The sequence below is a fragment of the Tachyglossus aculeatus genome, chromosome 5 (genome assembly GCF_015852505.1).
Source record: "Tachyglossus aculeatus isolate mTacAcu1 chromosome 5, mTacAcu1.pri, whole genome shotgun sequence".
Taxonomy (NCBI): domain Eukaryota; kingdom Metazoa; phylum Chordata; class Mammalia; order Monotremata; family Tachyglossidae; genus Tachyglossus; species Tachyglossus aculeatus.
In genome coordinates this window covers 71,809,469-71,836,132 of record NC_052070.1, presented here as the reverse complement: position 1 = coordinate 71,836,132, position 26,664 = coordinate 71,809,469, and the positions used below count along the sequence as shown (strand labels likewise).

Here is a 26,664-nt window from a genome sequence, read left to right as displayed (position 1 = left end):
TCTTAATAGATATTATTTCTATTTTTATTAGTAGTAGTGGTGGTATTTTTTAAGGGCTTACTCTGTCCAAGCACCGTGCTAAGTGCTGGGTTGATACAAAATAACCAGATCAATCAGAGAACAGGTATTTTAATGCCCATTTTACAGATGAGGAAATTGAGGCACAAAGAGGATAAATGACTTGCCCAAGGTCCCACAAGAGGCAAGGGGCAAAGCCAGGGTTAGTACTGAGGTCTTCTGACTCTCGGTCCTGTGCTTTTTCCTTTTAGGCCAGGTCTTTTTTTAGAAATTGTCTCTGGGAAAGGCATCCAGAGTTTCGTGCAGTAACTTTTCCAGAGTCACACAGTCCCTTCCCTTAGGGAGCCCAGTTTAGACACCTCACCTTTAGGAATATGACAGATTCAAAAAGGGTCCAGAAGAGAGAAGTGGAAGTCAGAAGCAGCGTGGCTTAGAGCACAGGCCTGTGAGTCAGAGGGACCTAGGTTCTAATCCCAGCTCTGCCAATTGTCTGCTGGGTGACCTTGGGAAAGTCACTTCACTTCTTTGTGCCTCAGCTCCCCCCCATCTGTAAAATGGGGATCGAGACTATGTGAGCCCTGTGAGGGACAGGGACTTAGTCCAACCTGTTAAGCCTGTCTCTATCCCAGCGCATAGAACAGTGCATGGCGCATAGTAAGTGCTCCACAAATACCATTAAGAAAATGGTAAATGTTGAGCACCTACTGTGTGTATAGCACTGTCCTGAGCACTCGGGAGTACAGTACAGCAGAATTAGCGGGCACGTCCCCTGCCCATAATGAGCTTACTGTTTAGAGGGGGAGATGGATGTTAATATGAATAAATATGTAATTTATAATATATAATGTAAATATGTACACATAAGTGCTTTGGGCTTGGGAGTGGGTGAATATCACATTAAACCACAGGATTAAAACTGGACAGAGTGGAACAACGTGACAGTAGAAGGTCAATTAAGCAAAAACCATGTTTCCTGCCGTCGAGGAACTTACAGTGTAATGAGGGCTACAGGAAGATACAATTTATTCAGCAATAGTGGGATTAGGAGGAAGAAGTGTAAAATAAGTAACAGTGTTACTTAGAAATGGCGTGGCCTAGTGGAAAGAGCATGGGAGCAGTCTGGGAGTAAGGGAACCTGGGTTCTAATTCCAACTCTGCCTCTTTCCTGCTGTGTAAATCATTTAGCTTTCTTTGTCTGTTTCTTCATCTCTAAAATGGGGATTAAATATCTATTCTCCCTCCCAATTAGACTGTGAACTTGATCAAAACACTTGCCCCCTCCCTTCTTCCCTTCCTGGCCATCATTGTCAACTGTTCGCTTTCTAGTGGCTTCTTCCCCCTGACTTTCAAACATGCTCATGTCTCCCCTATCCTAAAAAAAATCCTCCCTCGACTCCACGGCTCCCTCCAGTTATCGCCCCATCTTCCTCCTACCATTCCTTTCCAAATTCCTAGAGTGAATTGACTACACCCACTGTCTCAAGTTCCTCTCCTTCAATTCTCCCTTTGACCCTCTCCAGTCTGGCTTCCATCCCCTTCACTTCACAGAAACCACCCTCTCAAAGGTCTCTAATGATCTCCTTCTTGCCGAATCCAATGGCCTCTACTCCATCCTAATCCTCTTTGACCTCTCAGCTGCCGTAGACACTATTGACCACCCCCTTCTCCTGGAAACATTATTCAAGCTCAGTTTCACTGACACTGTCCTCTCCTAGTTCTCTTCCTATGTCTCTGGCTGCACATTCTCAGTTTCTTTTATGGGCTCCTCCTCTGCCCCCCACCCCCTAACTGTGGGTATCCCTCAAGATTCAGTTCTGGGTCCCCTTCTGTTCTCCATCTGCACCCGCTCCTTCGGACAACTCATTTGCTCACATGGCTTCAATTACCATGTCTATGCAGATGATTCCCAAGTCTTCATCCTCACCCATGATCTCTCTTTCCCTCTCTCTGCAGTCTCGCATTTCCTCCTGCCTTCAAGACATCTGTACTTCGATACCCTGCTGTCACCTCAAACTTCATATGTCCAAACCAGACTTCCTTATCTTCCCACCCAAACCCTTTCCTTCTCCTGACTTTCCCATCACTATAGATGGCACCACCATCCTTCCTGCCTCACAAGCCCATAACCTTGGCGTTATGCTTGACTCCTTTCTCTCATTCAACCCACATATTCAATCTGTCACCAAATTATTTTGGTTCAGCCTTCACAACATTGCTAAAATCTGCCCTTTCCTCTTCATCGAAACTGCTGCTACCATGTCAATCCATGCCTTTATCTTAACTGGCCTTTATTACTTTGTCAGCATCCTTGGTGACCTCCCTGCCTCCTGTCTGTACCCACTCCAGTCCATACTTCACTCTGCTGCCGGGATCATTTTTCTACAGCAACAGTCAGTCCACTTCTCAAGAACCTTCAGTGGTTGCCCAACCACCTCTGCATCAAACAGACACTCATTGTCGGCTTTTAAGCACTCAGTCACCTTGCCCCCTCCTGCCTCTCCTCACTACTCTACTGCTGCCACCCAGTCCACACACTTATGACAATCTGCTCTCTGTACCTCGATCTCATCTATCTTGCCGCTGACCTCCCCACATCCTGCTGCTGATCTGGAACATCCTCCCTTTTCATATCCCCTAGACAATTACTCTCCCTACCTTCAAAACCTTACTGAAAGCACATCTTCTCCAAGAGATTTCCCTGCTAAGCCCTCATTTCCTCTTTTCCCTCCTTCTTCTGCATTGCTCTGATTTCCTCCCTTTATTCACCTCCCCACCCCCAACCCCACAGCACTTATGTACATATCTGTAATTCATTTTATATTAATGTCTGTCTCCCCCTCTAGACTGTAAGCTAATTTTGCGCAGGAAATGTCTGTTAGACTGTGAGCCCACTGTTGGGTAGGGACTGTCTATGTTGCCAACTTGTACTTCCCAAGCACTTAGTACAGTGCTCTGCACACAGTAAGCGCTCAATAAATACGATTGATTGATTGATTATATTGTTGTGTTGTACTCTCCCAAGTGCTTAGTACAGTGCTCTGCATACAATAAGCACAAATAAATCAGATTGATGAAGGACAGGGACTAGGTTTGACCTGATTATCTTGAATCTAAGCCATTCCTTAGTATGATGGTAGGCACATAGTAAAAGCTTAACATAGTATTATGATTATCATCATCATCATCATCATCATCACTGTTACACTAGACTAAATAATTGAATATACTAGTGCCAAGGGTGTCTCTAAGTCCTGGCTGTTAAATGGACACGAGTTGAGATGTTAGGAATTAATCAGAGAAGATTTCCTGAAGGAAATAGGAAAAGAGATTTGAAGATGGTGAAGGTTAGGGAGTGGTGCATTTGGGTGGGGGGGGTGGGGCAACAGAAGCAAACAGAGGCAGGAGAGATGAGAATAAGGTCCAGTGAGTAGGTTGGATTGGGAGGATTGAAGAGCTTGAGGTGGAGAGTGGCAGGTGAAGAGAGCTAGTGTGGAAGTTGGGGAGAGCTGGTGGATGCCCTAGAAAACAGGGGTGAACGTTTCAGCATGATGTGTAGGGTGATGGATAGCCAGCAGAGATTTTTTTTTGAGGAGTGTAGATACTTGTGTCAAGTAAAGTTTTGGGAGGAGAGGTGGTAACACAGAGTTAGATTGAACAAGGGAGAGGTCGCAGGCCTTAAACCAGTGAGGAGGCTGATCTGATGAAAGCTTCAACAGGGGAGAGATCTGGAAATAATCAGTGGCATTTATTGAGTACTTACTGTTTGCAGACCATTGTACTAAGTGCTTGGGAAAATACTACAAAGTTGGTAGTCACTCTCCTTGCCCACAAAGAGTTTACAGTCTAGGCAAAAGACCTGTGAAAGAAATGTTGAAAGAATTGGGGTAATTCAGCCTGAAGACAAGAAGTCTGGGGGAAAACTTAGTGACTTCCCTCTAGGTTAAAATCTGCTTTCTAGTTCTGCTGAGAACCCAAAAAGAGGAGGAAGCAGGCTTAAATCACAGCGGATGAGATGTCATTTGTATTTTAGAAGTTTGGGTTGGCAAGGATTGGGGCAGAACAATTAGGAAGGTAAGAGGAGGGGAAAGGGGTGTTCCTTTTGGGTACATGCTGGAATGAGGAAATGGGAATTGAAATTTTGATTTTGGTAACAAATGGTAGCCCCCACCTGAGCCCACTGCTATCCTCTTCCATGAATCTTGGTTGGGGTCCAGACAGTCAGGGTGGATCGAGGGACCTTCTCTTTCCATTACTATCCCGAGGATAAATTCAATTCCTTAAGGAGAGGTGGGAAAGCAGGTAAAGAGTCATTTTCTGAATGACTCTTGAATGAATCCAGGTATCAGAGCTGGTGCAATCAGGTGGGGACTCTGTGGGAATGAGTCAAGTTATTTGACCTGTTAGAAAGCAATAGACTTTTTATGAGCCTCCCGGCCATGCTCCCAGGCCATCCCTTCCACCCCAGCTACAGCTGCAAAAAGTGACCAACTCTGCTGGAAAGTGAGGCTTCTCCTGGGAAATGGTAGGGAAAAGGATGGTGCAGGAGTTTGGTGTCTCTCTCCTTTCTCTCTTTGGGTGTCAGAAGGCCAGAGGACAAGATATGAGTTTATTCCTGGACATTCACCCTGGCAATTGCCATGAAGCCTAGAGCAGAGCTTCCAATCAAAAGGGTGCTGCAGGGTCCAAAGAGCCCTGTCATTTCCCATGCCAGCGGAGTGAAGGACTAGTCTTTTGCCGTCTTCTCAGGGCTTTTCTGCCACTCTTTAATTCAGTCATATTTTTTGAGTGCTTACTGTGTGCAGATCACTGTTTTGAGTGCTTGGGTCTTCCTCCCTTCAAGGCCCTACTGAGAGCTCACCTCCTCCAGGAGGCCTTCCCAGACTGAGCCCCTTCCTTCCTCTCCCCCTCGTCCCCCTCTCCATCCCCCCATCTTACCTCCTTCCCTTCCCCACAGCACCTGTATATATGTATATATGTCTGTACATATTTATTACTCTATTTATTTTACTTGTACATATCTATTCTATTTATTTTATTTTGTTAGTATGTTTGGTTTTGTTCTCTGTCTCCCCCTTTTAGACCGTGAGCCCACTGTTGGGTAGGGACTGTCTCTATATGTTGCCAACTTGTACTTCCCAAGCGCTTAATACAGTGCTTTGCACACAGTAAGCGCTCAATAAATACAATTGATCGATTGATTGATTGATTTGCTTAACCCAACCTGAAGAGGATCCTCAAACCACCCGGCTGCCCACTCAATCCTAGCTGTGAGCCCGCTCTTCTAGACTGTGAGCCCGCTGTTGGGTAGGGACCGTCTCTATATGTTGCCAGCTTGTACTTCCCAAGTGGTTAGTACAGTGCTCTGCACACAGTAAGTGCTCAATAAATACGATTGAATGAATGAATGAATACAGTACAACAAAGCACAGCCCAAGTGGGTCTGTTGCCACGGGCCTCCCCATTCTAATCCCGGCTCTGCCACTTGCCTGCTGTTTGACCTTAGGTAAGTCACTTCACTTCTCTGGGCCTCAGTTACGTCATCTGTGAAAAGGGGATTAAGAATGTGAGTCCCATGTGAGACAGAGACTGTGGCCAATCTGACTGTTGTATCTGTTCCAGAGCTTACAAACAGTGCATGGCACATAGTAAGTGCTTAACAAGTACCATAATTATCATCATTATTATTATTATAATTAATAATAGACCTATTCCCTGCCCATAACAAGCTACTCTGTGTCCACTTTTGTAGACTCTGGACACAGACCCCTTCAGGCCCATCCAACAATCAAGCCATCAGTCATTGGTATTTAGCAGTTTCTGTATGCAGAGCACTGTACTGTGCTTGGGTGAGTTCAGGACAATAGAGTTGATAGTCACATTCCCTGCCCATCAGAAGTTTGCAGTCTGGAGGGGGAGACAAATGTTATAATCAATAATTGATATGTACATGGGTGCTGTGGGGCTGAGGAAAGACTTAAAAGAGCTTCAAGGGTACAGATCCATAGAAGGGAGAGGGATTTGGGTAAATAAAGGCTTATCTGGGGAAGGCCTCTTGGAAGAGACGTGATTTTAATAAGGTTTCCAAGGTGGGGAGAGTTGTGGACTGTTGGATGTACGTTTTAGTCCTGGGGGGCGTGGGCCACGCGGCCAGTGGTGATGAACGAGGTCGAGGGACGACAGCAAGTTGGGGTGGAGGAGCAAAGTGTGTGGGCTGGATTGTAGTAGGAAATCAGCAAGGTAAGATAGGAGTGTGTGAGCCCAACGAGTTCTTTGAAAAGCTGACGGTAAGGAGGTGAGGAACTTCTGTAAAATGAAGATAATCGTCGTCTCTCCTGAGGATGCTCTGCCGATAAAGTGGGATAGCAGGTTGAAAACAGTTGGGGAGTAGAAATTCCGTGAGGGTAAGATATAATGATTTAGAAAGAGCTCCTCTTCTGTCCCTACAGAGGCCAGATGCATTTGTCTCTGGTCCTCGACTTGGCAATCTGTCTGCAGGAAATAAGTGCTTCAAGGCTCTACTGCTCTGACCTTCTAACCTTCCCAATCACTCCTATCAGACCCCCGTGTTGAAACACAGTCTTGGCATCTGCCTTCCGTGCAACAGAGAAACTATCCCAAGGCTTCAGTTTCAGCCTTGAGAAAGCTGAGTAAAGAGCAGTTTACAACCTCTGTGGCCTTGCAAATGAAAACCACACCTCTGCCTCTTTGCACAGAACAGTACAGTAGTTTGCGTTCATTACACAACAGTGCTCTGTGAACACACACGGTTGATAAACTAGGTGTTGATTGGCAGCCTTCCATTGTATACCATCTCTATAGTCTTCCTGTAATTACACATTTGCTCAAGCATTGTTTCCATTTCGCAGAAATATCCAATTTCTCGGGAGTGGCCATTCTGGTAATTTGTTGCCAAGTTATGGGCCTCTGTTGTTCCCTGGGCAAAGGGGAATTGGACTGAGGAAAGAGTTGCTGAATAGAGGAGGATTGGCTAGTTCCCACTTTCTCCTGCCTGCCTTGCTCTCTTGCCCATACCCACTCTCCTCCTTTTTCATGGGCAGTCCTTGCCCCCTGCCCACATTTAGGTAGTTTAGCAAAAGAGGGAGAGGGAGGAGAAGGATCTCCATTTCTGGAATTAGTTCTAAATGAGGCATGAGCACTTTTGGGGGGCAGTGGAATAATAACAATAGCTGTTGCATTTGTTAAACACTTACTATGTGCCAGACACTGTCCTAAGCATCAGGGGGATATTAACAGTATTTGTTAAGCACTTACTATGTGCCGGGCACTATACGGAGCTCAGGGGTGGATACAAGTAAATCAGGTTGGGCACAGTCCCTGTCCCACGCAGGGCTCACAGTCTTCATCCCCCTTTTACAGTTGAGGTAACTGAGGCACAGAGACGTGAAGTGGCTTGCCCAAAGCCACACAGCAGACAAGTGGCGGATCTGGGATTAGAACCCAGGTCCCTCTGATGCCCAGGCCCATGCTGTATCCACTACGCCATTACGTGACCCCACCCCAGCACTGGGCTGGAAGCTGTTGAAGCAGTGTGGCCTAGTGGGTGGAGCACAGGCTCAGAAGCATTTGGGTTTTAATTCCAGCTCTGCCACTTGTCAGCCATGTGGCCTTGAGCAAGTCACTTCTCTCTGCCTGTTATCTCATCTGTAAAATAGGGATTAAGACTGTGAGCCTCACAGGAATCATGGACTGCATCTAGCCTGATGAGTTTGATTCTACCCCAGCAAGTAGTACAGTACCTGGCAAATAGTAAGCACTTAAATACCATAAAAAATGGTGAGGGCAAGAGAAAAGAAGAGACACACTGTGCTCCTTTTTTAATTTAAGAATAGTTCTGGTACTATCCAGCTCTGTCCATTCCCTTCACTACCCCCAGCTCTGACCAGGGAGAAAAGAATGCCCATCCCTCAGTGCCCCCTGACCTCTTGGCACCATTTTTAGCCCTCAGGGGACAGTGGAAGTGGAGGAGGAAATCCGTCAGAACTGAGGGGGCCCTGGGGATGAATGTTGACGGTTGGAGAAATAAGAGAAGTCAGAAGTAGAGTAACCAGTTACTAACAAAGCAGTTGTGGTGTCCCAAGCATCTGTCAAATGCTGCTTAAGCTCCCATCTCTGGAATTTTAACAGTTGATTTGAAGTCTTTGAAGCATTACTTTAAAATCTCGGCTTTGAACAAAATGAAATTGTTCCTTTCGGACCTATCATGCTGAACTCCCTCTAGACTGTAAGCTTGTGGTGGGCAGGGAATGTAGCTATTAACTCTGCAGTGCTCTTCCAAGCACTTAGTCCAGTGCTGCACACAGTAAGTGCTCAATAAATACCCTTGATTGGTTAGAAGCCTTCTGCGTCAAACACCGCTTCCTCCCGCCATCTTACCAATGAGGAGGCAGGAGACACTGAGAAATCACAGCGCTTCCATGAAAGTGGGCAGCAGGAGGGTGCCCAGAGGGGTTTGGTTTTGGAAACAGACCTTTTTCTCATCTATCTAGTTTGGGGGTTTTTGGAAGGAAGCAACAGCAGTCTTTGCTGCCAACAAAATTTGATTAGCATTCAGGGGCTCCCAAGCAGAGAGAGAAAGAGCGAAACAGAGTTTGCGGAGCAGACCACCCATGCCGCTGTGGCAAGGAAGTGCCACCGAGCAGGGCTGTCCTTAGAAGGTCTGGCAAATGGAGACAGTTTCTCCAGGCCTCAGGCACAGTTTTTGCTGCCAGGGCCCAAGCCCTGCTGTCTTTTCCCCATCCCAGACCTGCCGTGTGGGAGCAGGTCTTTTTCCCCACAGGGAACCATTGATACACACCCACCCTGGAGAGCTGAATTCCTTCCCACCCGACAAGCAACCCAGGGAGTCGGGGGTGTAGGATGTTAAAGGGAGAAGCAGCGTTGCTCGGTGGATAGAGCAGAAGCTTGGGAGTCAGAAGGATCTGGGTTCTAATCTAAGCTGTGGGCATGGGAAGCACATGAGTGAGCTTCATTTACTCCAATCAGTCAATCAATGATTTATCATTATTACTATTATTATTATTAATAATATTATATAATCATATATAAAATATATATTTTATATTAATATAATATAATATATAAATATATAATAATATAATATATTAAATAATAATATGATATATTATTAATAATAATAATAATGGTATTGAAGTGCTTACTGTTTGCCAAGCACTGTTCTGAGTGCTAGGGGTGGGATACAAGGTCATTCATTCATTCATTCATTCATTCAATCGTATTTATTGAGCCTTACTGTGTGCAGAGCATTGTACTAAGCACTTGAGAAGTACAAGTTGGCAACATATAGAGACGGTCCCTACCTAACAGCGGGCTCACAGTCTAGAAGGGGGAGACAGAAAACAAAACAAAGCATATTAACAAAATAAAATAAATAGAATAGTAAATATGTACAAGTAAAACAAATAGAGTAATAAATATGAACAAACATATATACAGGTGTTGTGGGGAGGGGAAGGAGGTAAGGCGGGGGGGATGGGGAGGGGGAGAGGAAGGGGAGACTCAGTCTGGGAAGGCCTCCTGGAGGAGGTGAGCTCTCAGTAGGGCTCTGAAGGGAGGAAGAAGGTAATCAGGTTGTCCCACATGGGGCTCACAATCTTAATCCCTATTTTACAGGTGAGGTAACTGAGGTACAGAGAAGTTAAGTGACTTGCTCAAAGTCACACAGCTGACAAGTGGTGGAGTTGGGATTAGAACCCATGACCTCTGACTCCCAAGCCCGGGCTCTTTCCACTGAGCCACACTGCTTCTAAGCAGCATGACTTAGTGGACAGAACACATGCCTGGGAGCCGGAAGGACCTCAGTTCTAATCCTGGCTCTGTTGCTTGTCTGCTGTGTGACCTTAGGCAAATCTTTAAACCTTTTTGGGCCTCAGTTACCTCATCTGGTAAAGGGGGATGAAGACTGTGAACCCTGTACTGGACAGGGACTGTGTCCAACCTGATTTACTTGTATCTACCCCAGCACTTAGAACAGTGCTTGGTACATAGCTCTTAATGAGTACCATAATTATTATTGAGCGCTTACTGTGTGCAAAGCACTATACTAAGTGCTTGGGACAGCAGAATCTAAGAGAGTTGGGAGGCATGTAAGGATATATTTACATGCATACATTCTGTGGGGAGAGAAGAGGACAGGGAGGTGGGGCGGGTGAGCGTTCAGAGAGGCACCGCACTGAAAACCTGGTTTTGATGGCAGTCCCATTTGCAGGTGGGGGACGGTGACCCCTAGATCCCTTCCCTAGCTTTTGGGCACCTTAGGATCTTCCTTTGATATTTTTCATGGATCTCCTTGCAGCTCCAAGCAAATGCACGAGAAAGCAGCTTCGCCGAAGAGCTCCACACCTAGCCAGGAGAAACCTGAAGGCTCCCCCAAGGAACGGAACTTGGATACTCTGGATGAGAGGTGAGGCTCCTGCCCTCCTGCTAACCCACGACCTGGCCAGTTGCTGCCCGGGACCGGGAGGCGGGGAACCAGATTGCTGAGCCCCAGCAGGCCCGAGGCAAAGGGTTTGGTCAGCATCCCACAAAGAGTGTTTCCCTCGAAGCACTGTTGAGGTCACCAGCCCTGTCTGGTGGTCACACCCTTGTAAAATTAACGGGGATACATGGTTTTCAATTGGAGGTGTGGGGCAAATAACTTAATAAACACCATGAAAAATGATATTTTTCCATGAGAAACGGGGATCATTTGGAGGTTTGGCCAGTCTTGCACCAAAATGAGTGGGTACCTACGTGAGGCTACTAGTTGTCCATCGGGGTTTCCGGGCTGGGCTCTGCCAGTCAGTGACAGTCATTTCTCCCCCTCCCCTCGCCCTCTGCCCAGGGGCACAACTCTGCCCCGCCTGAAGTTCTGGCATCCCACTGGTGGGGCTGGGGTCCACCTCAGCCCTGCCAGTCATCAAACCTCAGCCGAAAAGCCCTGCCGGGGTCTTCCTTGGGGGATTCTTGCCCCCCGCTCCCAGCCAGTTTGCTCAGCTGTACCTCCAGATCATCCCTACCGAGCCAGACTAGCCAGAAGCTCCTTGAGGGCAGGATTGTGTCTACTACTAATAATAATGATGGCATTTGTTAAGCGCTTACTATGTGCAAAGCACTATTCTAAGCATTGGAGAGGATACAAGGGGGGGCCCACAGTCTTCATCCCCATTTTACAGATGAGGTAACTGAGGCACAGAGAAGTTGTGACTTTCCCAAAGTCTCACAGCTGACAAGCGACCCATGACCTCTGACTCCCAAGTCTGTGCTCTTGCCACTAAGCCGCGTTGCTTCTCTAGATTGTGAGCTCGATGTGGGCAGGGAATGTCACTGTTTATTGTTGTATTGTACTCTCCCAAGAGCTTCATACAGTGCTCTGCCCACAGTAAGCGCCCAATAAGTACGATTGATGAATGAATGAATGAATCCCCCCTCCCAACCCCACAGCACTTGGGTACACAGGCATAATTTATATTAGTGTCTGTCTTCTTCTCTCGACTGTCACCTCGCTGTGGGCAGGGAATATGTCTGTTATATTATTATACTGCACTCTCCCAAGTGCTTAGTACAGCGCTCTGCACACAGCACTCAATAAATACGATTGATTGACCCCTCTCTGCACTTACATCCCACCCTGCTTGTTCCTCCGGAGTATGGGGTCAGGAGTAGGTCACAGAAGGGTACCGTGGGTTAGGAGTGCTTTGGAGGGTTTGCGGAACTCCCGCTCCCTCCCCGTCACTCACCTCATTTTCCTGAGGAATTCAGAGATTTGACGAAGCCTCCCCCCAAACCCTAAGCCTCTTGACCCTTAGGAGGAGCAGGTAGCCTTGCCTTCCACGTTGTTTCTCAATCCCTCTCCTGTTACCCTCCTTAACCCATGCTTCCCCGCTCTGCCCACTCCCAGCACAGTGTCCCATTTATGCCTGCCCTCTCCCAGGGAGGGCAAAGGTTGGCATTTCATCACCCTCCCCCTTCTAAGCCTCAGCTGGTCGCAGGGGCTGAGTTACTTCCACTTTGTACAGAACATTGTTTGATGCTGGGGCGGGAGGCGATCAGTCCCCCGACTGGATGATGGCCTTTGCAGAGCTCCACCGATCCCCCGTTCTCTCACCACCATTTCCACGCGGGCAAGAACCAGAACCGTAAGTCTGTCGTGTCTGACTGCCCTTCTGTCTTCTTGTCTTTTTCTGTTAAAAAAAAAAAAAGTATTTGTTAAGCACTTACTATGTGCCGGGCACTGTACTAAGCCCTGGGGTAGATACCGGTTAATCAGATTGGACACAATAATAATAATAATAATGGTGGTATTTGTTAAGCACTTACTATGTGCAAAGCACTGTTCTAAGCGCTGGAGGTTACAAGGTGATTAGGTCACCTTGTAGCCACATGGGGCTCATGCATAGTCTTAATCCCCATTTTACAGACAAGGTAACTGAGGCACAGAGAAGTTAAGTGACTTGCCCAAAGTCACACAGCTGACAAGCGGTGGAGCTTAGATTAGAGATTAGAACCCATAACTTCTGACTTCCAAGCCCATGCTCTTTCCACTGAGCCATGCTGCTTCTCAATCTCTGTCCCACATAGGGACACAGTCTTAATTCCCATTTTGAAGATGAGGTAACTGCAGAGAAGTAAAGTGACTTACCCAGGATAACACAGCAGACAAGTGGCGGGGCTAGGATTAGAACCCAAGTCCTTCTGACTTTCAGGCCTGTGCTCTATCCTCTAGACCATGCTGCTTCAAGCTGAGGTTTTATGCCTATCTCATGGACATGCTGGCGGGAGGATTGGGGAAATTTGGGTTTCTCCTCGTGGCCTGGGAAAGGTCTTCAAAGGTGATTTGTGTGGAATTCACTAGTCAGACTTGCTCAGGGTCATTCTAGAAGACCATGTTTCTTGCTCCTGGCCTCCCCACTAGAGCAGGAAGACAGTCATGGTGGAGCTTAAAAAGGTTTGCGCTTTCACCTGGCCCCAGAAGTGTGTGTTAGAGGCCCTGGTTCTAAAATTGAAGTTACCTGCTACAGTAATAATAATTACGGTATTTCCTTACTATGTGCCAAGCACTGTTCTAAGCACTGGGGTAAATACAAGATAATCAGGTTGTCCCACATGGAGCTCACAGTCTTCATTCCCATTTTTCAGATGAGGTAACTGAGGCATAGAGAAGTTAAGTGGATTGCCCAAGGTCACACAGACAAGTGGTGGAGCCAGGATTAGAAACCACGTCCTCCGACTCCCAAGCCCGTGCTCTTTCCTTTAAGCCTAGAGCCTTATCTCTCCTGGGGGTGAAAGCTTTAAAATGAAGACCTAGTTCCCCAGGAAGAACCATCTTTTATGATTCTATTAAGTCTGGGCACGGCAGACTTGCCTAGACTGAACCCTTTCCTGGGGATGAGGATGGAAAGTGAGAGAAGAAATCGATTCTCTTTCCCTTGAATGGAATTTCTTCCTTGCAGTATGCATCAGCCAGAGATCTCAAAGGATGAAGAAAAGAAGTGCAACAGAGAAGGGGTAAGTCAGGTGGCAAATTTTAGGCATTTATGTGCACTGTTTCTGCTCTTTCTTTATTATTATTATTATTACAGTTAATAAGAAGAAGAAGAATTGTAGTATTAAGTGCTTACTATGTATCAAGCACTGTACTGAGCACTGAGGTGGGTAGAAGATAATCAAGTCCTTGTCCTATGTGAGTCTCACAGACTCAGGGGCTGGAAATGTGGGTATTTATTCCATTCTTTTCTGATGAGAAAATTGAGGCATAGAGAAGTTGTGACTTGCCCAAGATCACACAGCAGACAAGTGGTGGAGTCAGGATTAGAACACAGTTCTTCTGGCTCCCTGGCCTGTGCTCTTTCTACAAGGCCACAGTTTCCTTCTTCATCTCTCCTGCTTGCAGTTCAAATAAGAGGGCCCCCAGGAGCGCAGTTTATCCCCAGTAAATCTTCCACCCAAGGACCAGGGATGTTTGAAATTCTCTGAGATAGAACTAGGTAAATGTTTTCCAGAGGGTCTTGAAAGTGCTTAGAACTTTCAGTTGATTACTTAATCCTCAGTCAAACCCTGAAGTTAGTCAGTTAGAAAACAGGGGAATTCCTGACTTCCAGGTTAGGGATCATCTTTCAAGATCTTCTTACCTCCTGAATCAAAGTGAAAGAGTTTTAATGAAGTCCCACATTTCTTAAAAATATCATTTCTCCAACTCGCCAACCTACAATTTCAATATAAATGAAACAGCCTGTAGAGTGCGACTGTATAGTAACTCTGCCCATGGATGGTGCTATCTCCTTCACGATCTAAATAGGGAGATCCTTCTCCATCCTCACCATCTTGTCTTCTTTACAGATCCCAAATAAATATAACAATCAGTATCACAAGCTATTCAAGGATGTCCCCATAGATGAAACAGTTTTGAAAGGTAAGTTCAGTGTATCAATCAGAAGTATTAACTTATTTATTTTTGGTGGTATTTGTTAAGCCTTTACCATGTTCCAGGCACTGTACTAAGCACTGTGGTAGATACAAGCTAATCAGGTTGGACGCAGTCCAGATCCCACGTGGGGTTTACGATCTTAATCCCCATTTTAGAGATGAGAGAACTGAGGCACAGAGAAGTGAAATGACTTTCCCAAGGTCGCCCGGCATACAAGTGGCAGAGCTGAGATTAGAACTATCCGCCAGGACATGCTGCTTCTCAGCAGTTGAAAGCCTACTGTGTATAGAAAAGTAAAATAGAATTAATACACAGATCCCTGCCCTCAAGAATCTTACCATCTAGTGTGGGAGACCAACACTAAAATAAATTATGCTCTGTTATAAGTAATGGAGTATAAAGATATGTTCATAAGTGCTGTTGGTGTGTGTGGCGGGATATGTGTGAGGTTATGTGGAAGTATTATGGAAGTGGCACTTTGGTTGGGGGGATATAAGGCCTCCTGAGAGAGAGATGATGTCCAAAGAGTTTTGAAGATGGGGAGGGCATGTGAAGAAGAGGAGGGAGCTCCAGGCAGAAGGGATGGCATGGGCTTACTTAAAAAAAACAAAATTTTATTTTGAGGAAAGTACCAAGGATTGAGATCATGGTTATCCTCTCATTGGAAATGGCAAAGCTTTATTTCCTTCCAACCACAAAAACGATGGACTATTTCTTCCCTGGCCAGGCAGCTAGCTGCTAGTGTTCTGTCTGGGAGGCTTGGAATGATGGAGGGGCTGTTGAAGGGTTATTTCAGAGAAGAAGTGAAGGGAGATGGAGGATGCAGGGTAATATGGAAAGCCATAGGGAAGTTGGAATACAGGAAGAGAAGAGTTGGGGGTGCAGAAGCTAATTAGGGAAGGAGTACAGATGAGATGGTTGAGGGGGAGAAAAGTGTTGTCGGGAAAGGGTTAGAAGGAATTGGGGAAAGGTTAGAGAGAGTTGGAATAGTATGAGCAAGACAGGCAGCAGAGTAGAGAAAGAGGCAAGGAGTTTTGGCGTTTTGGAGGAGGGCTATAAGCAGTCTCCAAAGATAGGGAAGCAGACAAGTTTGCTGGTGGGGCTTGGTGAATGGAGGGATATTTGGGGACCTGGGTAGTCTCTAGGAATGTGTACAGGATGGGAAGAAGACTGTAGGAATAGAGGTCTGGAAAGATGTTTGGGAGCTAAGTGTAAACTGAGGAATGATGGAAGGTATGAAATTGGCATATTAGCCAACTCTTTGGCTTCACTCTGATATTTATTTGGCTGGTGACTCAGAGAACTGGTCAGGGAGATAGAACTTCCCATTCAGTGGGTTTGCTGACCCGATGGGCCTCAGGGGCTAGTGGTTCCTTGAAAATTTTCAGGGATCCAAGGGATATTGTTTTTCTGAGTTCCAATTCCTTTTAAAGGATCCTTATTAGCCCAGGGAGGTTTTAAGAGAGGTAAGTGGGGAGGAAGGAGACATATTTATCCAGCGAGGTTTAAGAGGAAAATGGAGAGGAAAGAGACAGAGAGAGGGTCCAGAAAGCAGTTAGTTGATTTCCCCTTAAATGGGTAGCCATCTGGATTAGGTGAACTGGATAGAACTGGTCTGGACCCTTGGAGGATTTGCCGACTGGAGCAGGGGAAAGGAGGAGGTGAAGAAAAGCATGTGTCGTGCAGGACTTAGTATCTTGTCGACACTCTAGAACGTGGTGGAGAGAATGTTAGCTAGAGTCCCTAGCTAGCTTCTTAAAGTTGGTTACCAGCCTACTGGGAAAGTAATAAAAGTCTGGGGGTCTTTGGCCAAAATAATAATGTATTTATTGAGCATCCACTAGGTGTTTATGGGCTGTACTCAGCCCTTGCGAATGTACAACAGAAGCATAAGACACATTCCTTTCCCACGAGAACCTCGTACTCTAATAGGGAAGAGGGAGAGGAAAACAGTGAAGTCTGAATAAATAATTGAATTACAGTGTACAATAGGCAAGTGTGGAAGATGTGTGCGCACACACACACGCACCCCACCACTTCTTATTGGGTTGCTACGATTTGAGCTGTTGGGATTAATTGGGGAAGACTTGGTGATCGATGGGGGCCAACTCCAAGATGCAGAGGGGCCTCCTTTCCATTAAAGCTGGGTCCTTCTTGTCTGTGTTCATCACAGTGTGCTCCTGTGCGCTTCAAAAAGATATCCTCATTCAAGGGCGGCTCTACATCTCCTCGAATTGGCTCTGCTTCCATGCCAACCTCTTTGGGAAAGACATAAAGGTAGGGCACTGTCAGTCTGTCCTTTCCTTGGGCTGCACTAGACAGCTTCAGCTTGAAAAATTAATTGTGGCCACTTACCACAACCCTGTCCCTGCAGAATTAATCAGCAGCTTCCTGTCTGCACCAGGCTGCCTGTGGTTTGGTTTTATTGTACTGTAAATATTGCAATTTGAGGGCAACTCAGCTCATAGAAAGAGTTCCTTGTCTTTGAGAAGTGACTCCTGCCTTATTTTCTGCTTCAACCAAGTTCTCAGTGAAAGAAATTTAAAATAAAAGTACAGAGTGTCTTAACAACTGAGCTCCAGTGTGCCTATGTTTAGTTGGCGGGGGAGAAAGAGGATTGGGAGAGGGCGAAAAGGAGCCTCACTGTAGGGTGGCCCATTTTGTCCCCATGTAATTCTTAGTAATTTTGGTTTTTCTTTACTATACAAGTTGACATGTTTAAAAGTGAACGCTGTCAACCTGTCTCTTTGGACAGGAAAAAATAAAGGAGGAGGCCACATTGAGTCCTTTAAAAAGTGACCCTGGCATTTTCCTGAGACATACTTTGTTGTCACTGAAGGTGTTCAACCTGTAGATGGATATAGTTTCAGATTTAGAGTTTTTACTTTTATGAAAGGGGGAGGGGGAAGAGCTGAGGTAGATGTCTTGGGTAATTAACCCCAATCCTCCCTGGAAATGGGCAGAAGTATAGAGCTCCAACTGCTGTGTTGTTAGAGGGCAGGCACACTGCCAGCTCGTGTCGGGGAGTAGTCATAGTGGTATATTGTATTTAGGAAGCACCTAGTGTGTGCAGTGCACTGTAGTAAGCACTGGGGAAAGATATATGGGTGAGAAGTCGAGGCTGTCCCTGGCCCGCAGTCTAGGAAGTAGAGTGGAGACTGGTGACAGGCATATAAGGAAAGATGACAGTAAAATTAGTGAAACATAACAGACAAGCACAGTGGTATGTACAGTGGGAGCAGTAATAATAATAATGGTATTTGCTAAGCGCTTACTGCATGCTAGGCAGTGTGTTGGACACAGTACCTGTCCCACAGAGGACTTGCAGTCTTAATCCCTATTTTACAGATGAGGTAACTGAGGCACAGAGAAGTGAAGTGACTTGCCCAAGGTCATATAACCAAGTGGCGGAGCCGGGATTAGAATTCATGACCTTTTGACTCTCAGCCTTTCCTCTACCCATTACGCAATGCCGCTTCTCAATTCAGTTCAAATCAAAGGGTACTGTGGCTAGAGGGGCAGCATTTCTGATTCTGCGAAGCTCAGCCATAGTCACTGCTACAGCTACAGCTCTTTCTGTGTTCTAAAATTGGTGGTAGGATGGTGCATGCTGCTGCTTGGGTCCTTCCCTTTGGCCCAGGTGGGTTGGCGGTGGGGGTGTGGGTGACTCCATGAGGGTACAAAACGGAGAGGACAGCAGGGATGCCCATCCACTTAGCTTGGTGGCCCAGGCAGGAGGCCGAAGATGCACTGTTTGGGCTGACCCGTCTAGTGTGTATTCTTTTATTCCATTCAGGTTGTTATTCCAGTGGTTTCAGTCCAGATGATAAAGAAGCACAAGATGGCTCGACTCCTTCCAAACGGGTTGGCCATAACCACCAACACAAGCCGGAAGGTAAATATCCCCTGTGATGCGTTAGGTGCCCAATGCCATAGACTTCGGGCACATTTCTCTTTTATACTACTAATAATAGTAGTAATAATGATAGCATTTATTAAGCACTTACTATGTGCAAAGCACTGTTCTAAGTGCTGGGGAGGTTACAAGGTGATCAGGTTGTCCCACAGGGGGTTCACAGTCTTAATCCCCATTTGACAGATGAGGTAACTGAGGCACACAGAAGTTAAGTGACTTGCCCAAAGTCACACAGCTGAAAATTGGTGGAGCCGGGATTTGAACCCATGACCTCTGACTCCGAAGTCCGTGTTCTTTCCTCTAGCTACGCTGCTTCTCTAGTTCGGCTTCTCTCGCTACTTCTTTTAGTTCAGGTATCTTGGAGGGATGGGGTGAGAACACTTGGGCCTTGTAGGTAATCATCAAAGAAGGAGGGTCAGCATGACTTTATCTCTTCTCATAAGCTTTTCCTAATCTTGGTGATGAAACGGTAGTTCTACCTTGAAGATTAATAATGAAACCGAGCAGTATAGCATCTAGGCAGTTTGGGGTCATTCCCAAAACAGAAGTGAAACAGGGAATTGTGATAAGATGGTCTCAATTCAGAAAAAAACTACCTGGAGATTTTTATTGTCTCTGTAGTTGATTATTTTGTATTCGGGTAGCTCTTTAATCAGGATATTTGCATTTCAGTATTTGCCTTTGCTTAACTTTCTGTGCCCAGAAGATCCATCTGGTTTGCTTATCTGTGGCATTTCTGGGCCAATGGGGGTATTTTTTCAGAACTAAATTACAACTGGGGAACGATGTCGCCCCTATCCCTGGTGTGCTATCACTGGGAACTCAGAGTGGTACAACATGTGTGGCAGAAAGTCAACTCTTCAAATTGGCAGACAAAGCTTAGTGAGAGGTTTGGTCTAACTGGGCCCATTTGAACAGGAGGACTGCCCGTCAGAAATAGGCTAACAGTACAAATTAGGATCAAGCAGGGCTTCTGGGGAGAGGGTGAAGGAGTAAGGTTTCAAGAGAGCGGGGCTCCAAAAATTGAAGAAAATGGGAAGGAGGTTCAGTTTGCACCATTTGAATACTCCAAGGGGTGGGAAGTGTGACCCCTCACAGATCCAGGACATTCAGAAACACTTTCTCCAACAGTCTAGGTTACTGGACAGCGTATAAAACCCAGAACTGGCCCTACTAAACTGGGACTCGTGGTCAACCTAATAAAAGCCCCAAAATGGAGCTGCCATCTGAATGAGTGACTGCTGTATCTGTTTCTCTTTTCTCCTCAAACTTTCAGTACATCTTCGTGTCACTGATTTCCCGGGACAGCGTGTATGATACACTGAGGAGAGTCTGCACGCATCTCCAGGTACTGTTCTCCACTGGTTTCACTAGCACCAAGCCTCCCGAAAGTGATGTGTACCAAGACAGGGTATTGTTGGAGGCTGAGCTTTGTTTTTAGGCCCCCATTTGTTCAACCAAAGCGTTTCTTTACTATTTGCCCATGGAAAAGGAGAATGATCCCTAGTGCTTACATCCCCTTTCCTAGAGCAAAGCTCTGAAGGATCTTGAAGCATGATGCACCATCAGACTCCTTGATCCAAACCGGGTTTTACTTCCCAACTTTTTGACCTTTCTCTTTAGGTTTTTAGAGCCAATCATCAAGTACAGGGACAGAACAGTTGTTCAAGATACTTGGGGGCATGTGGTCACTGTCCTCAAGGAACAATGTGCCTATGACAGTATCTTGTACGTTGAGAGGCCATCATCTCCCCCTTATAGACTGTGAGCCCACTGTTGGGTAGGGACTGTCTCTATATGTTGCCAATTTGTACTTCCCAAGCGCCTAGTACAGTGCTCTGCACATAGTAAGCGCTCAATAAATATGATTGATGATGATGATGATCCAATCAAAGCTTTAGTTGGAGAGCAGTGGAGTATTCATTGTCCCCAGCAGCAGGTCAAATGGTCTATCCACAACTCCACATTGTTCTGGCTAGTCCATCCTCTTGGGTTCTTTCTTCTTATCTTTTGCATGACCTTGGACAAGTCAATTAACTTCTGTGCCTCAGTTTCATCATCTGTAAAATGGGGATTAGCATGGCGTATTGGCTAGAGTATGGGGCTGGGAGTCAGAAGGTCATGGGTTCTGATCCTGGCTCTGCCACATGTCTGCTGTGTGACCTTGGTCGTCACCCATGTGGGTCAGGGACTGTGTCCAACCTGAGTCTCTTGTATCTACCCCAATGTTAGTAATAATAATAATAATGACATTTATTAAGCGCTTACTATGTGCAAAGCACTGTTCTAAGCGCTGGGGAGGTTACAAGGTGATCAGGTTGTCCCACAGGGGGCTCACAGTCTTCATTCCCATTTTACAGATGAGGTAACTGAGGCCCAGAGAAGTTAAGTGACTTGCCCAAAGTCACCCAGCTGACAATTGGCGGAGCTGGGATTTGAACCCATGACCTCTGACTCCAAAGCCCGGGCTCTTTCCACTGAGCCATGCTGTGTGTCCCATTTTCCTCAAATGCTGTGCAGTTTTTTCTGATCCATAGCAACTCCAGGGACTCATCCTCTTCAGAACATCCCATCTTCTGTCATAAAGTAGTTCTGGTTTGTGTATCGTTAGAGTTTCCTTGGTAAAGGTATGGAAGTGGCTTACCCATGTTGCCTTGCGTGCAGTAAAAACTTCTTTGCCATTTTGATTACTTGATCATCCGCCTTTGACTCTTTCCCATTCCGCTGCTGCCCAGCATAAGTGAATCAACGCTGATTCTTCGGCTTAAACCTTTCCATTATGGGTAGCCCTGTATGGCACAGCTCTGTGCTTTATCAGCATATGAAAACTCTCCTGCCACAGTAAGGCGTAGTTTCATAGGAGGTATGCCCTATAGCGAGTGCTTAGGAAATATTATTATCAATATTATTATTATTATTACAGGCTATCAGGCAGATATAGCCACACGTACACCATACCTTCATATTGGAGAAGGAGTGCAGGGGACTGCTGGATGAGCAGCGGTTAAGGATAGTCAATCAGAGCCCTTGAAAAGGCCTACAGTAGGCCTGAGTTTGGATCCTTCCCACCAGAGTCTGGGTCCTATAGCCAAGCATGGAACTGCTTCATTCTACCATCAGCTATTTTCAACGGGGTGTGTATGTGGGTGTTCCTTTGGCACATCTTGGTGGAAACCCTGTGCCAGACGGGAGCATACCAAGCTGCTCCCTCAGGTCCAAAGTGTTCCTGACCGGGAACCACACTATCAAGGGTGTCTTGTTCACAGGCGGTCCGGCTGGGTGGGACAACAGAGGCCTCTTGTTCAGGTGGAAAGGAAAAGGATAGGGGACTTCTTCACTCACTGGCAGTTGTGCTATTTTTTTAAAATTCCTCTCTGGTAAGAGTTGCTGGGAAATTAAAGTTCAGCTGCTAAAGAAATGTCGTAACGTCATGTGTAATTCATAAACTTATAAACTGAGCAACAGAGAGGCTCCTGTTCCCGGGTATCAAATACATGATCCGAATCAGACCCTGCAGCAAGGCTCGGTACGGTTTTTCTGTGGCTGATTAGGGGACAGGGATCTCCTGCTCTCTCCTGCCACATCCCAGATACCTTTTTGCTGGAATCCCTGGGGGGAGAAAAGGGTCTGTGCTGCTGGCTGCATTGTCAGGTTTATTGGAAGCCCATTGTTTCAAAGTGGCTCCTCAGCCCACAGTTCAAGATACTGTGTTACGGCAGACTCTTGTAGTCACAGATGAGCCTTGGTCTAGTCACGAAGGCTTTGGGATCGAGAACCTGTGCAAAGGAATCGATTTTCATGCTAGTGATGTGTATGGCCACTCTCGGTCAGCCTTTTAAAATTTTATGGTGTTTATTAAGTGCTTTATTATGTGACTTTAAGCTCATTATGGGCAATGTATATCTATTATAATGTACTCTCCCAAGCGCTTAGTATTGTACTCTGCACATAGTAAGCATTGGTAAATACCATTGATTGAAGGATTGATTGTCAAGCGCTGTTCTAAGTGCTGGGGTAAATACACGGTAATTAGTCAGACACAGTCCCTGTCCCATCAGGAGCTCACAATCTAAGCTGGAGAGAGAACAGGTGTTGAGTGCCCATTTTACAGATGAGGAGAGTGAGGCACAGAGAAGTGAAGTAACCTGCCCAGGCTCTCACACAGAAGACAATTGGCAGAGCTGGGATTAGAATCCAGGTCCTCTGACTTCCAGCCCCAAGCTCGTTCCAAGGCCCAGGCTGCTGGGGCCGTAGGTGCAGTATGGGAGGATTTACATTCAGAAACCATTTACAGCCAAAATGACCGAAGCCCACTATCAATCCCAGGTACCAGTTACATATGAGGCATGAAGATCCAAAGTCCTAAAATTATGAACTCCAGCGTGCCAAAACATTTCACTATGCCACGGCCTCCTGAAGACGTTCATTATAATAAATTTCCACTGTATTTGAATTTTGGAGCCAAAGATGTCAATGAAATTTAAATGATCATGTCCAAGGACTGAGGAAAAAGCTTTGATTTTCCCTTACCTTTAGAGGTGATGCAAACTGGGAATGAAGAAAGAGGCAAATACATTGGGCAGTTTAAAATTTGAACTGAATTCAAACCCTTTCCTTTTTTTCTTAATGGTACTTGTTTTCCTCTATTCTGGCCTTTCCCCACTCTTGCTCACCCTGCTCCCTAGCCTCCTATACCATGACTGCGCCCTTATTCCACCAGGCATATCTCTTAGCAGAGATGATGTTTGTTACCCCCAACACACAAACACACACACACACACACACGCACTCTCTCTCTCTCTCTCTCTCTCTCTCTCTCTCTCTCTCTTTTTCTTTCTCTCTCTCATTAAGTGTTGTGATCCCCAACTCCAGCTTCATTCATACTTTCAGTATTCAATAGTTTGTCACAGAAAGCCATCCTTTAGGGTTCTCAAAAGAAATGCCTCTGGCTGGGGGATGCCGTGGGGTTCCAGGATAGCAGAAAGTCCAGTTGTGTTTTGCCTGTTAGTCCCTGCTAGTTCCCTAGATTGTAAGCTCACTGTGGACAGGGAATGTATCTGTTATATTGTACTCCCCCAAGCGCTTAGTATAGTGCTCTGCACACAGTAAGCATTCAGTGAATATGACTGACTGACTCTGGGTGACAAGGTAACAACACCTCTCTCCTTTATACCGTTTTAGGCTTCCAGTAAGAAGAGTTTGAGTGTAAAAGAATACCCAGATGAACCTGACTCTGAGTCCCTGGTAAGATGTGTGTTTGGGAACAAAGGGTTACGGACCTTTGAAGAGTCACATGGGACGATGAGTTTGGGCTGGGAGAAACTGGGTTGAAGTGTTCCCAGAGTCAAGAAAGGCAATGGATAAATTCCTGGGAGCCTCAGAGCTGCAAATCCCAAGCCAACCCCACTGGGAATGTAAACTTGTTGCGGGCAGGGCACGTGTCTCCCAACTCTGTTGTACTGTACTCTCCCAAGTGCTTAGTACAGTGCTCTGTAACAAAGTAAGCACTCAATAAATTTCATTCATTCAGTCATTTATTGAACACTTACTGTGTGCAGAGCACTGTACTACGTGCTTCGGAGAGTACAATACAAAAGTAAACAGACACATTCCCTGCCCACAATGAGCTTACAGTCTAGACGGGGAGACAGACATTGATATAAATAAATTACAGTTATCCACATAAGTGCTGTGCGGCTGGAGTGGGGGCTGAATAAAGGGAACAAGTCAGGGTGACACAGACGGGAGTGGGAGAAGAGGAAAGGAGGGCTTCGTCAGGGAAGGCCTCTTGGAGGCTGATTGAGTGCTGGGCTCGAGTTCCCAAATTACAGCTATGGGTGCAGCTATGTAGAGCTGAGATCGTGGCGATCCAACCATGATTAAAAACCCTAAAAATTAACATCAAAGGAAACTTAGTGGCATTTCAGCTGAACCACAAATGGAAACCATTTTTTAAGGCAGGCACGCAGCAGAGTGCTCTGCAGTGGCTTTCAGCTACTGCACAAAGCCATCAGACCCGTTTTTAGCTGCTCCCCGTTGGGTTTTGGAAGGAGGCCATGAAGCCAAAACCCAGGATTTCAGGTGACATTCCATCAATGAATGATATTTTTTGAATACCGTGTTCAGAGCACTGGTCTAAGTACTTTGGAGAGTACAGTATGAAAGAGTCAAACACTGTGTGCAGAGCACTATTCTAAGTACTTGGGAGAGTACAGTGGGAAAGAGTTGGTAGACACCATCCTTGCCCATAAGAAACTTACAATCTAGAAGGGGAGACAGATATTAAAATAAATTGCAGAGAAGGGAAGTAGCAGAGTAGAAGAATATGTACATAAGTGCTGAGGGTGGAGTGAATATCAAGTGTTTAAGGGGTTCGGACCCAAGTGCAGAGGCGATGAAGAAGGGAGGATGAATAGGAGAAATGAGGGCTTAGGGCTGACACACACGTCTAGGGGGTCAGTCTCTTGGAGGAGCTGTGATTTTACTAAAGCTCTGAAGGTGGGGAAAACCTTGTAGATATGAAGGGGGAGGAAGTTCCAGCCAAGAAAGAGAACATGGGCAAAGGTTGGCAGTGCAACAGATGTGATTAAGCTACAGTGAGTAGGTTTACATTGGAGGAGCAAACTATACAGATTGAGTTGTAGTAGGAGATCAGCAAGGTAAGGTAGCAAGGGGTAGGGCTGATTGAATGCCTTAAAGTCACTCTTAAGGAGTTTCTTTTGTGGAAGTGGATGGGCAACCATTGGAGGTTTTTGAGGAATGGGCAGATATGGAGTGAATGTTATGTTTTTAGAAAAATGATCCAGGCAGTAGAGTGAGGTACAGATTGGAGTGGGAAGAGTGCTTGGATTAACACGGCAGCTGTTTGGATGGAGAGAGTAACTGGACTGCAGAGAGATCCGAGTGCATGGAGGCCATCGTCCTGGATCTGGCCTGTTTCCATCCTGAACTGAGCCGAGCAACACTTTTCTCTTCCTTCTCCTGGGCCACGCCAGTCACTCCTGCTGGATGATGGGGTGAGGGACGGACCGAGGAAAGGCTGAGTGTGGTAGCAGAGATGGAAGGAACTTTCTAGTGTGGAAAAGGGCAGGTGCCTCCAGGGGAGCCACTTTGTTTTGGGTCACAAGAGTCTCAGGCTTTAAGGGATGAATGTAATTTCTGAGGTAATCAGGAGCTGGCTGGTTCTTGAATTTTTGGAGTCGGACCAAAATTGGCTAGATACATAATTCAAGTGGAAATGAAAATAGTTGGCCTGGGAATGTCTTGTTTCACCCACCAGTCTGTTAAGGGGGATCAGTTGAAAATTTCTGATCCCAACTGTTTAAATTCCAACAAGTGAACCCCCAAGAACTTGTACTTCAACAACTGGGTGCAAAATGCCTAAGCCCTGCATGAGCTACAAGTTTGGGAGCCAGCCTGTCCCAAGCCAACATGGAGAATCATTGTGGGGACGGGGGGAGGGGTGAGAGAGAGAATGAATGAATGATTTTGCCATGCAGTCACTGTTCATTCTGCGTGCTGTGCATGCTGATGGGAGGGCCCCAGTGGGAGAACATAAACATTTTGGGGCACGTGACAAGGTATGAGATTGCCCTCCTAGACCTGTCAACCAACAGCCCAGGGAGATCCAAAATAGGTAAAGGGAAAGTGGCCACCCTACCCCAAGCTCGGTTTCTTTTCTGTGACTATGCTGAGGTCTGCAGGCTAGCTGATGATGTGTATTGAACCCCTAATGAGTGCAGAGCACTGTTAGCAGTTGGGAGAATACATCAAAAGTAGAACATCCATTCCCTGGCTTCAAGGGGCTTACCATCAAATCAGATGATCTGACCCTTGTAGGACTATATTTGAACCATTGTGTACATTCTGTAATTTTTATTAAGATTTGACACTGCAGAAGACACAGTAGGGTAGCAGTGTCTTAAAATTCCTTAGGTAGCTCTAAAGCAATTCCCGCCATGTTTTAATTTCTACAGCCCTCTTAGAAAGGTAAATCAGTGGTGGAGTATGGTTCCCATTTTTTCTTTATGGTATTTGTCAAGCGCTTACTATTTGTTGAGCACTGTTCTAAGCACTGGGGTAGATACAAGTTAATCAGGCTGGATGCAGTCCCTGCCTCACTAGGGGCTCACAGTCTAGGAGGGAGAACCAGGTAGTAAATCTCCATGTTGCAGTTGAGGAAACAGAGACACAGAGAAGTTAAGTGACTTCCCCAAGGTTACACAGCAGGCAAGTGGCAGTTGGGACAAGAACCCGGGTCTTGGATCCCAGGCCTGTGCTTTATCCA

At 46.1% G+C, this 26,664-nt stretch overlaps 1 protein-coding gene across 2 annotated transcripts in view; it reads left to right on the top strand.

Annotated features, from left to right (window-relative positions):
- GRAMD2A (GRAM domain containing 2A) overlaps positions 1-26,664 on the top strand; it is a 116,671-nt gene that overhangs the window by 67,124 nt on the left and 22,883 nt on the right. For both annotated transcript variants that reach the window (XM_038746547.1, XM_038746548.1), the window contains exons 2-9: positions 10,352-10,459; positions 12,054-12,173; positions 13,488-13,542; positions 14,374-14,446; positions 16,635-16,738; positions 18,258-18,356; positions 19,654-19,725; positions 23,559-23,621. In XM_038746547.1, coding sequence (XP_038602475.1) covers positions 10,352-10,459; positions 12,054-12,173; positions 13,488-13,542; positions 14,374-14,446; positions 16,635-16,738; positions 18,258-18,356; positions 19,654-19,725; positions 23,559-23,621 — 694 coding nt within the window. The remainder of the gene's footprint in view (positions 1-10,351; positions 10,460-12,053; positions 12,174-13,487; positions 13,543-14,373; positions 14,447-16,634; positions 16,739-18,257; positions 18,357-19,653; positions 19,726-23,558; positions 23,622-26,664) is intronic.